Below are 12,500 nucleotides of genomic sequence, written 5' to 3'. Positions count from 1 at the left end.
GTATCGAACCGAGAAATCGTGATAAACAGAGTCGTGATACTGTATCGTGATACAAGGAGGCAGTATCGTGATACGCCCTTTCAAAGTTTCATTACCCATTAGTCCAGAAAATAACCTTATGATTTGATGTGATAGTGTTTCTTAACTTCAATGGAGATACATTTCAGAAATCGTGGGGTGTATCGAATCTTAGGTCAAAAACCACGATACGAACCGAAACATGAGTTCAGTGTATCGTTACAGCCCTACTACATACACAACATAGTCTGCCCGAATGGCAAAAAACGGAAAGAACTTAAGATAGTCATAAAACTATTCACAGAGGGTGATGATGTGTTTGGTCCTAACAGGCATTGTGACAGTCCCTCTCTCTGTGTGAAAGCCTATGTGTGTCATTGAATCAGTAAGGATAATGATGTGATTGTATGTGGTTTTATGTTTTAGTATGATATGTATTTTAGTATGCTGTTGCTGCTTCTAGTGTGTACCTTGTAGTGGCAACAGTAGGGCATGTATTGTCTATGTTAATGTTTAATGTGTGTTTATTTCATAGCTCCCTGCCCAGGGAACACAGATGTAAGTTAGCTTTTCAGCTGCCGTAACTCTGGAACTAGAAATGTCTCGTACATGGCCCCTGTCAAATCAGCTAATAAGCTAAACTAAACTATAAACTTACATGCACATACTGTACAGACAGACAGACAGACAGACAGACAGACAGACAGACAGACAGACAGACAGAGAGAGAGAAAGGAGTGACAGTCAGAGAGGAGTGCGGTAGTGCGTGGTCCTCACGTGCACTGTCCGGTGTACAGGTCGCACTGGTCCTGGCCCTTGCTGCTGATGATGCCGGTGGGGGAGCAGTCACAGTCGTCGCAGCCCACCAGGGGGTGGTAGCTGAAGGTCTGGCTCTCACACACGTCGCACGCGGGACGTACCGTTTGGGGAGGGCAGATACACTCGCCTGTCACCTCGTCACACAGGCGACGACCACACTGACATGCTGTAGACGGTAGCAGACAGAGAGTGAGAGAGAGAGAGAGAGAGAGAGAGAGAGAGAGAGAGAGAGAGAAAGAGAGAGAGTAATAAAATGTGTAAATTAGTATCAACATGGATCCATAAAGTGAATAGAAGAGGTTGTTAAAATGAAATATTTCCCAGCACAGTGACTCACATAATCCTTGTGTTTATAACAGCAGCGCCACAAGTACAGTGCAAAGTAGAGTGGTAAATTATACACAATTCACCTCAATATAACTTACAACAAGACACCAAAACCCAATCACGTCAACCTGCATGGCTTTAGTTATCCGATTTATTAAATACATGTAAACAGCCATAATAAGTTCATCCTGGTAATGTGTTTATTGCTAATAATCGGTGCACTGTGCTAATGTAAACATGCTAACTCACGTCTGCAGTAGGGGAAGCCATAGTAGCCCGTAGAGCAGCGGGTGCACCGCCTGCCGATGACATGGGGGCGGCAGGAGCACTGGCCCCCCTCGGGGTCACAGGTCGTATCCGTGGAACCGGACGGGTCACACTGGCAGGGCACAGCCCCATCGTGGTACAGGGCTACCAGGGAGCGAGCCGATGCTTTGCAGAAGTCCGAGGCAGTACTCCGGCTGGGAGAGACAGGTTACACATTGACGTCACATGTACTATGTACTGTGTACCATCGATACTGCACCAACACTGTACCAACAATCCTGCATGCACTACCAATGCTGTACTTTGCATATTACTATGCACATTCATCTCAGAGGACATAATAAATGTTGAGATGTGTGATGGGAGATTCACTGTGGGATTTGTTAAAGGATGATAAATGATGGGCATTATCTAACTGACTGTAAAACTATGCAACAATGGCTGGATAATAATATCCACACTTAACCAAACTGTGCAAATGCTGGCTTTATACTCGAAAGGCTGCAGGATTGTGGCTCTTTATTCTAATTCTATATTTTATGAACAGAATTGATGACCATGGCACACTGTCATACTCAGAGTGCCAGGCCAGTTCAAACAGATACAGAACATCTTGTATTGTTGTCTCTACCACCACAAGGGGGTGCTGTTTTGCCTAGGTTTAGATTATGGACTTGGAAAATCTCCCCTGTTCATGGAGTTCATCTCATGCATGCAGCAGACAACTTAAGGTGATTTATGTGCGTTGAAGTGGATTAAAAGGCACAAGAGGCTGGCTACGCTTTGCTGTGCTGTGCTGTGCTGTGTTCTCTCTTACTCTATCTGGAAGCTCTCCCCTCCGCACTGCGAGATAAAATCGGATGACTTATCCAGCGGCTTCTCTTTCAGCAGATCTGGCGTGTAATGATCATCGGGGACGGCCAAGATATAATCCTGAGGCAGAACAAAACAAAAACAAGCTTAAAAGAGCGGAGAAGTCCCAAGTGAGGAGAGATGGCTTGAGCTTTTTTAGAGGGGGGGAGAAAAGAGGCATGTGAAAATAACATTGCAGTGCAAATACACTATTGCGCCAACACAACAGTCAGGCAAGCAGCAGTGTCAGCGCCTCGCTCCGCACACTGAAACGAGTGCCCTCATGTTCACTCTCTCTGCTCTCACCTCACCTGCAGGAGGTAAACGGAGCCTGTGTGTGTGCACACAAGCACCTGTGGAATGTGCGTAGCAAGCCGACACACGGCTAGCCCATGAGGATTACTGTACACATTGATAGCTGACAATGCATGGGCGCCTCTCAAAACGTGACACCTTGAACATGTGGATGAAAAGAACAACGGAAGCTAAACTGGGTGATGATCAGGGCTCTAAATTAACTTTTTCCACCACCAGCCAATTTGGCTAGTGGACATTTTTTCTTACCAGTCAAACAGAAGTTCAACTAGCCATTTGTTTTTTTATCTCGGCAAAATAAACCATTCGTTAGGCTAGTTATTTTTTTTTAATAATGGTAATTTTGTTCAACAATTTCTACAACACAGATACACTATATATAGGCCTAGGCCTATGCCTATAATAAGCATAGGCCTATTATAGGCTATATATTTTTTCATTATTTTTTAACTTCTGCTTTATTTTTTACTTTCATTACTTAAGCCTAATCAATTTGATTAGTTTTTGTTCAATTCCTCTGAAAACAGCTGAATCACATCACACAAGCCACTCACATAACAGACCTTTAACATACAGTAACCAAGCACACAGCCAAACTCTCCAAAACCTCACATACGCACAAGGAAGGAGAAGAGATGAGAGGAAAAGGAGAGGAGAGAGGAGGAGCTCTTCTCTTATCTACCATGCGCAACAAAATGACAAGAAGCCTAGTTTAACTAAAAGTAAATAATATCACGGGAATCTTCGCTTCCTTTGTTACTTCCACAGCTTCGTCGTTGGTTGCTTTTTTGTTATTTGTTTTCTTTCCAATGGCGTTGGCTTTCCAACTTAGTTGCGCCAGGACTCGGAACATTTCAGAAGACAACTGAACTGACAGCTACGCTCACACTACTCTGACAGTCAGCTCTCCTCCTCTGCCCTTGTCGCTATTTCGTTCCACAACCACTCCTTTTTTAACGTCACTATTATTACGGTTACAATTACTACTAGCATTCACCAACACACAGAACCTTGCTCTAACCCCCGCCACATTCTCATCACTCGCACAAAACATAGGCATAATCTGCGTTAGTCATGTTATTGAAACGGTCAGGGCCTCGCTGCTTCAAAAAGGCAGCCTGTTACAGCAAGGTTCAGCCTAGTAATAATAGCAGTAGTGACGTTAAAAATGTTGTAGCGAAATCGACGAGAGCATAGGAGGAGAGCTGCCTGTCAGAATAGTGTGAGCGTAGGTAGCTGACAGAAGGCTGGTCGTCTGAAATGTTTTCAATGCTGGCGCGCAACAGCATGGAGTTAGTTGCCGCTTGCTGCACTGGAAAGCCCACGGTGGGAGGCTACGTTGTGACGCTAGTGTCCATGGGTAATGTAGGAAATCTCGCCTTAAGGGCTCTGCATACTTCACGTGCGCACGTTCGTCATAGCAGCGGTTTACCGTTCATAATTTACTGTACTCGGGCGCTACTGGCCAAATTGGCGGGTAGGTATTTTTTTCTACTAGCCAAAATTAATTTTCACCCGTGTTTGGCGGGTTGGCGTGTGTTAATTTAGAGCCCTGGTGATGCTGAACTTAAAACAGATCAATTTCTAGAGTATAGTAGGATAGGAGAGTAGGTAGTGAGATTTCAGACCGCTATGAATAGCTCAAGAAAAGGAATGAACATGCAATCTAAAAGAAGAAAGCTTGCGCACAAGCCCACACACGCACTCACACACATGCACATGCACATGCACAAGCACTCACACACATGCACACGCACAAGCACTCACACAAGCACTCACACCTGCACACACACATGCACGCGCGCACACACACGCACACACACACGCACACACACACACACACACACACACACACGTCACACACACGTCACACACACACACACACACACGCACACACACACACACACACACACACACACACACACACACACACACACACACACACACACACACACACACACACACACACACACACACACACAGATCAACAACACCAACATAGCACATTAATAATGACCACACTGACCAGTGTGAGGGTCTTCCCCGGTGGTACCCTGACTGTGACTGCCAGCTCTCTCCGAGGCAGGTCCAGGGCGATGCGGCGCTCGGCGATGAGCACACTCCTGCAGCCGGACACCGTAGGGCAGTAGGACGCATTCACCTGACCTGGAGAGGAGGAGAGGAGAAACTGGTTGAGGAGGAGGGCTTTAAATCTTTAAAAAGCATATTTTTTCCTTAATTGGACAGGTCAGTCTGTTAGGAAACAGGAGAGCAATACCCCGTAGGACAGAGAAAGACAGGGGATCAGGGAATGACCTAGGCCAGAAGTGAACCTGGGTTCCTGGCGTTTAAGTGCCTTAGCCGGATGAGCCACAGCAAAGACCCGGTTTTGGATAGCATAATGCTGCGTGTAGACGAGAAACGACCTACGCGACCCAGGTAGATGAAGAAGTTTTGGCATGAATTTGCTTTATTCGATGTGGATGTGACATTGACATGTTTGATTCAGCTGATCACATACTGACTCTGGCTTGACAGCCTGGGACATGAAAATTCCATGAACTTTGGAACATTCTATGAACATTCCAAATGGTTTTCACCCAACAGTGTCATAGCTCATTACCATAATATTAGCTTGACTTTAGTCAGTGAATTTTGCTCTGGTTGCTCAGCTCCTGGCGAATTTGCTTTGGTTGCCTTAGTCGCCGATCCTCCATAGAAAAATAATGACTTCCGTCGCTCAGGTCACGTAGGTCACGCTTTGTATACACATAGCTTCATGGGTGGCAAGAGAAGGCCAGCCATGGGCCTGTTGATGGTGGACAGGGGTAATACAGGGGTTCCCTACAAAGCAAAAAGGCAGTAACTGCATTTCTGTTTAAAATGAGTTACTATGACTTTAATGCCATATATATCAAACACTAAATTTAAATAAAATGATTGATCTGCAAAAAAGGTGGTAATATAAAGTAACAAAACTGTCACATGCCAATAATCTCCCAAAAAAACACTTATACTGGATTGCAGTATCATTTTAAAGTCAACTGTCTCAGTTTTGAGCTCTGTGCAGTTACTGCCTTTTTGCTTTGTAGGGCAGAGGGGTTCCCAAACTTTACCACAACATGGCCCCCTATGTACTCGTAGATTCCAGCCAAGGTCCCCTTACATGAACCATTCCACACAATTCTTTCTGTGCACCCCCTTTCACAAGTCGAGTGGAGTTGGTGCATCCCAAAACCCATCCCCAACGAGAACAGGACAACATTATAAAGAAAAGAATGATAACTCAACCACAGTAGATCCTCCACCAGAGATGCAGTTGATTATTAAAATACAGCTCAGAACTATCGGGAGCATTATGGGTTTTTTTGGTTTATTTTGCTTTACTTTCATGATTATTTTATTCAATTATTTATTTTGTTTTGCCATGTCTTTCCTGCCAAATTGTTAGCCACCCCCCAACCCCCACAGCACCCTCCCGCGCCCACCCCCATTGGTCTCTGGACCCCCACTTTGAAAACCACTGGGTAGTGTACTATAGGTGGGCTTCAGTCAGATCAGAAGCCTGCAGCTCCAGCACCCACTGCTTTCTCCCCCTCCTCGTCCTCCAGACTTGGCTGGCAGGGTACTGTACATGGCCGGACCAGGAGCGACAGGGGATATGAGCTTTGATCTCGCCCCGTCATGTGAGGTGAGGGGCAGTGAGGGAGCCCTCGTCTGACCCACTGTTGGACTAGCAGATGGATGCCCACTGTGTGTGTGTGTGTGTGTGTGTGTGTGTGTGTGTGTGTGTGTGTGTGTGTGTGTGTGTGTGTGTGTGTGTGTGTGTGTGTGTGTGTGTGTGTGTGTGTGTGTGTGTGTGTGTGTGTGTGTGTGTGCATGGTCGTGCACATGGATGTGTGTGCAATGCATGTGTGTCAGTGTGTGCATGTATGTGCGGTGTGTGTGTGTATCTCTCTGTGTGTGTGTGTAACTACGCAAGAGGTAGAGAGAGTCAGGAAGAGCACAAGTCTGGATCTACAAGTCTGGACATCATAGAGCACTCCCATAGGGTTCGCATGGGACAGGGGGTTGACTGCATGCATCAAAGCCTGGCTGTTGAAAGTCAGGCTCTGGTGGAGCTTTGAGAGGAGCTGGAAGGAAACATGGTGTATAGGAGCCTTGTCAGTGGCAGACAGCGAGGCAGTTGGCCAGCTGTGGCTCATGCCTCAGGAGGCAAACACACAGACAGAGAGAGAGAGAGAGAGAGAGAGAGAGAGAGAGAGAGAGATGCACGCACGCACGCACGCACGCACGCACGCGCACACACACACACACACACACACACACACACACACACACACACACACACACACACACACACACACACACACACACACACACACACACACACACACACACACACACACACACACACACACACACACACCTAGTGGCATGGGGGAAAGGCTAACAGTTTTGCCATATATAAGTGCACAAATGCATTAACAAGAACACAGACACACTGTACTTACACAATGCAAATGCACACCTTCACACACACACACACACACACACACACACACACACACACACACACACACACACACACACACACACACACACACACACACACACACACACACACACACACACACACACACACACACACACACACACACACACACACACACACACATAAACAAACATATGCACAAATACACATACAAAGATGTGCAGGCACGCACACATGCACGCACACGCACACACACACACAGAGTGATGACTAAAACAAGCTGACCTGTCCATGTTCTCCCGGCATCAACTTCCACCTCCACTGGGAAAGTGGTGTGTTCTGGCTGGCGGGTGTGGATGACAAACACATATCTGCCTGGGTCTGGCACTCTACCATTCACAGTCACCTCTGTCTGAAAATCAAACACACACACACACACACACATTCCTATCACAAGAAGAGTAACATAACAACACTAATTCAGGAGTCAAAACTACTTTAATACTGGAAATAATGCCTGATTGAAGATGAATCCTTAGGACGACATGCACTAAACTAAAGATAACTCATACTGTAGTATAACATCATGTCTAGTTGTGATGCTATGCAAATTCTATGTACAGTATATATGCAATGAACAAAAGACGCAAATAAATGTAAATCTGTGACCCTAGCATCAATAATTCTGAACGTGGGTGGGTGTGTCTGTGATTATTTTCATTCATTCATTCATTCATTCATTCATTCATTCATTCATTCATTCATTCATTCATTCATTCATTCATTCATTCATTCATTCATTCATTCATCCATTCATTCAGTCAGTCATTCCCTGTTACAATATACCTCCACAACCAGACAACTGACTGGGAAAATGGATAGTATGCAGAACGTAATGCCCTTCAAGCTCCAAGCACCTGCTTACCACTAGCACTGCATTGGTGAACATGTTACCTGTGCAGTATAGTATGCGGCTCACCTGTGGGGATTTGAGCAGCACACCCTCACCCCGTGGCACCAGGGGACGAGGAGCCTGGTGGACACCGTGGGTGGGGTCCAGCAGCATGGCTGATGGTACCATGAGGAACAGGCTCTGGATGCACGTCTGACTGTTGATGAAGCCATACCAAAACAAAAATGAGGAGACATTGAAAATGGACTGGGTCCGAAACATCTGTAGCTCCTGTTTTATCCACTGACTTCTTTTGTTACTTTTCGGGTGCAATATACAGTTTTTGACTTGAAGCCTTGTGTGTGCCTCAATTTTTTTTCCGTCATTTTTAGTATCGCTAATTTTGATGATCAGTCCCAAAAAGCAATACGCTGCTTTCATTTAAGGCACCAACCGTTTTGGTTGTCCTTGACTGTTGATGAAACCATGACAAAACAGAATGGTTAGTCCTCATAGTACTGGTACCGTACAAACCTAGACTCCTACAGTAAACGCAGACATTGACATTGACATCAACCTTGGTTCCCACGGTTCCCTTTTGACAGAGCTGATTTTGCTGAGCTGAACTAATCTATCTTCTCATTATTATAAGCTCATTGAGGGGTAATTTGTGGCAGGGTTGTTTCCCCCAACTTTTTCTATGTAGAAATGACAACGTTGTGTGTAATCCAGCCACAGAATAAACCATGACAAAAGTCTTTCAGACTAGTCTGCACATAGGACATTAGACAAGGTTAAAGAATCATGTGAACATGTCAAGGAGTCGGCCATTTTGAAACAAGAGGCAGGTAGGCTAGTCTGGAAGCTTTGTAAATTAGACGTGTGTGAGCATGCGAGCCAGCCTGAGTGCTTACAGGCCGGGTCAGCGAGCAGACACAGGTTATGACCCTGTGCGGTCAAAAAAAAGTGGCATAATCTACTCCTTAAAACTTGGGATAGACCATTCAAATCCCTGGGACCGCTTATCCCGTACTCTCAATCCAAAACAAAGGCTCTATGAATGTACTGTACTATAGGTGTATACCTACTTTGTACATGCATACAGACATGCACATGGATTCACGGATAAACAGACACGCACCCACTACACATTTGTCTATGGATGAGTTTGTGTGCAGGCGTGTGCACAAGTGCGTAAGTGAGTCCGTGCGATAGACTGTGTATTCATGTGTGATCATCTGGCCGGTGAGCATTGAGCAGTCCTTATAAGGTGGTGTTTTTTAGCTTGCATGTGAGCGTGGGAGCCAGGGCCCGTCTGTGTAGGTAGTAAGAGCGAGATTTATCCCCGCATTGCCTCTGGCATTCTCTGCTGCCAACCTGTAACGTTCCCCCCTCTTGCCCCTGAGTTGGGTATAAGTGAGCGAGGGCTGTGAGAGCAACTATAACAAAGCCCAAGATCTAAGTGCCTAAAGTAGGCTGTCTTAACTCCCCCTCTCTCCCTCTTCTACCTTTTTTTTCTCTCTCTCTCTCTCCCCCTCTCTCTCTCTCTCTCTCTCTCTTTCTCTCATAACCATGTGAGTTTAAATCTACTTTCATATCCAACATCATCTGATTACCCTCTCCTCATTCCTCTCTGCACATTTCAGAATGTTATCGCCTCCTTTGATCTCACTCCAATAAAAGTCCCCATGTTTACTTTGCACAGAGAAAGGGACCTTTTCTCTTTCTCTGTTTTTCCTTCATTACGCTTGTTTTTTTCTCTCTCATTCTACTTCATCCGATCTCTCTCTCTCTCTCTCTCTCTCTCTCTCTCTCTCTCTCTCTCTCTCTCTCTCTCTCTCTATCTCTCTCTCATTGTCCTTTTCCTCACTTCCTGCTCCACTTTTTTCTGTTTCAGACAGCTTAGCCTCATTACGACAGAAGGACATGACTTTTTTGTAATGTGCATGTACCTTCAGACATTCCCCATCCATGGCTGTTTTAAAGAGAGAGAGAGAGAGAGAGAGAGAGAGAGAGAGAGAGAGAGAGAGAGAGAGAGAGAGAGAGAGAGAGAGAGAGAGAGAGAGAGAGAGAGAGAGAGAGAGAGAGAGAGAGAGAGAGAGGACAGAGGTAATGGGGTGGTAGGGGGTAGGACCGAATGGTAGCTGCATTTAGTCTCGCCTTGGCCTGAGCTTGTCTGAGACTGACATTAAGCCCACAGCTACAGCCACTAATGAGGATTCAGCCCTCCCTCGTCTGGCAAAAGGAAAAGGGAGTCATTTAAAATAAAATAAAGAACCACCAAGTGATTTACTTGTGTGCTACCGTAGAACTGTTTTACTGACAAAATAATGGAGATGGGGGCTCGATGGCTTTGGCTCACACAACACACAATAAAGGCCAGTATTTCACATTCAGGTTGGTTTGACCATAAAGTGTAATGCACTGTATGTGATTGGTGTTGGATTAACACAATTACAAAACAACCCAACGACAATTTATCCTGACCCTGGTGCATTCCTTTGCCTGCTTTTCAGTGGCAGCAGCAGCGCCAGTTGTTAAACCCCATCATCTCAGCTAAATAAATAAATAAATATATTTCAATAAATAAATAAATAAATAAAGTCTCTAGTGAGTGTATGCCGTACAGGGTGAATGCAGACGAGGTAATGGCCGGAGGCATGTTCACTGCTGCCAGGCTCCCAGAATTCCCTGACGACTGACAGACAGAGACATGATCCCGAGAGATTGGGGTCGCTTCACGCCGACTGAGCAAGCACCCTCCATATCCTCTCCATATCAACAGCCTTCTGTCACAGCTAATTATCAACTTGAGGGCTGGGTGTTTGAGTAAGAGACACCTCTCTTCGGTGAGGGAAGGAAAGGAGGGAGGAAGGGGAGAGGAATGGAGGTTGGTGGGGTGAGAGAGACTCAGCTTTAGGTGCCTGTCTCTGCTCTGCTTGTGGAATGCACGGAATTGCACCTGGCTAACAGATGAACTCTGCACAACAGACCACAAAACACAGCTGATAGCACAGAAGCCTTGACACTGAAATACGTGAGGATGGCAGGTTCATGAAGCGTTTGAGTTAAGACTGAGATGCTTTTTCTCCCACAAGGAGAGATTTCACTAAGTACACATCAAAGCGAAAGCAACCAGGTGTAAGTTACATGATACATCACTTTCCTATACACTTACCATTTTCTGACTGACAGTTTCACTGCAGAACACTGTGTGTGTGTGTGCGTGTGCGTGCGTGCGTGTGTGTGTGTGTGCGCGTGCGTGCGTGAGTGTATGAGAGATGGCCTACCTATCGTCAGTGAAGCGTCCATGCATTGACACGCAGAGCACCTTGGGATCCACATAGTCCATGGAGAACTCCTCAGCCGGCACCACGTACACTTTATACTACAACAGAAACACAACAATAAAAAATCATCATGATAGGGGGCGATATGGCACAGCACGCTAAGCCCGTCACTTATGGTCTTGTGTGTGTGTGTGTGTGTGTGTGTGTGTGTGTGTGTGTGTGTGTGTGTGTGTGTGTGTGTGTGTGTGTGTGTGTGTGTGTGTGTGTGTGTGTGTGTGTGTGTGTGTGTGTGTGTGTGTGTGTGTGTGTGTGTGCGCGTGCGCGCGTGCGCATGTATGCGTGAATGTGTGTGTGAGAGGTTTTGCATGCGTACATGTCTGTATGTGTATGTGTGTGTGTGTTGCTGGCCGTTGCGTACCAGCAGGAAGGAGGCGGTGGAGATGTGTAGCTGGATCTCGGCCCTGTGGGACATCTGCAGCCGGGCCACAGCATTCTGGCGGTCCACTGCCACACTACGACACAGGAAGCTGAGGAGATATGACAGGATAGGAGGAGGAGGAGGAGGAGGAGGAGGAGGAGGAAGAGGAAGAAGAAGAAGAGGAGGAAGAGGAGGAGGAGGAGGAGGAGGAAAGGAGGAGAGGGAGTAGAAAGAGGAGGAGAGGATGAGGAGATGAGGAGAAGGAGGAAGTTGGAGAGAAGTAAAAGACAGAGAGGAGGAGACGGAGGAAGAAGAGGAGGGGAGAAGGAGGAAGAACAGGAGGGTAGGAGGAGGTAGTGTATGAGAAGAATGAGGAGGGGAGAAGGATGAGGAAAGGGAGATGGGGAGAGGAGAAAGGGGTAGAGGAGCAGAGGAGAGTTGGAAAAGGTGAGGAATAATTCAATGAAGCTCCCTTTCATTGAATGGCGAACATTGAACTTTCCTGATGACATGGAAAACATGGATAATGGCTGAGCAAATGTTAAACCAAGTAGTAATAATAGGTGAAATAAGAGGTGAAATGAAAGACAGCAGACAAAGACACCAACATATAAAATCCAATTACAAGTGCACATATTGAAAGTGCAAAAATAATGTGCAACAGGCATGTTTGGAATATAAATAAATCAATGGCCGATGTGTACTGAATAGACTACAGTGCAGGCATCCATTGCCCATACATGTATGCTGTGTCATTCCACAGAAAAACCTGACTCAGCGACTGTGAAGGTAGATGCAGTACAAACA

The 12,500-nt window shown here is 46.0% G+C and overlaps 1 protein-coding gene across 1 annotated transcript in view; it reads right to left on the bottom strand.

The window, feature by feature from the left end:
• Window positions 1-12,500, bottom strand: part of LOC134465595 (laminin subunit alpha-3-like) — a 109,154-nt gene that overhangs the window by 30,892 nt on the left and 65,762 nt on the right. The window contains exons 28-35 of the mRNA XM_063219347.1: window positions 11,694-11,802; window positions 11,276-11,373; window positions 8,073-8,202; window positions 7,379-7,505; window positions 4,625-4,764; window positions 2,249-2,364; window positions 1,414-1,625; window positions 796-1,003 (exon numbers count right to left, since the gene is read on the bottom strand). Of these exons, the coding sequence (XP_063075417.1) occupies window positions 796-1,003; window positions 1,414-1,625; window positions 2,249-2,364; window positions 4,625-4,764; window positions 7,379-7,505; window positions 8,073-8,202; window positions 11,276-11,373; window positions 11,694-11,802 (1,140 nt within the window). The remainder of the gene's footprint in view (window positions 1-795; window positions 1,004-1,413; window positions 1,626-2,248; window positions 2,365-4,624; window positions 4,765-7,378; window positions 7,506-8,072; window positions 8,203-11,275; window positions 11,374-11,693; window positions 11,803-12,500) is intronic.

Source organism: Engraulis encrasicolus, chromosome 16 (assembly GCF_034702125.1).
Source record: "Engraulis encrasicolus isolate BLACKSEA-1 chromosome 16, IST_EnEncr_1.0, whole genome shotgun sequence".
NCBI classification, from domain to species: domain Eukaryota; kingdom Metazoa; phylum Chordata; class Actinopteri; order Clupeiformes; family Engraulidae; genus Engraulis; species Engraulis encrasicolus.
The sequence above is the reverse complement of the archived record's forward strand: the minus strand, read 5'-3'. Positions and strand labels throughout refer to the sequence as shown.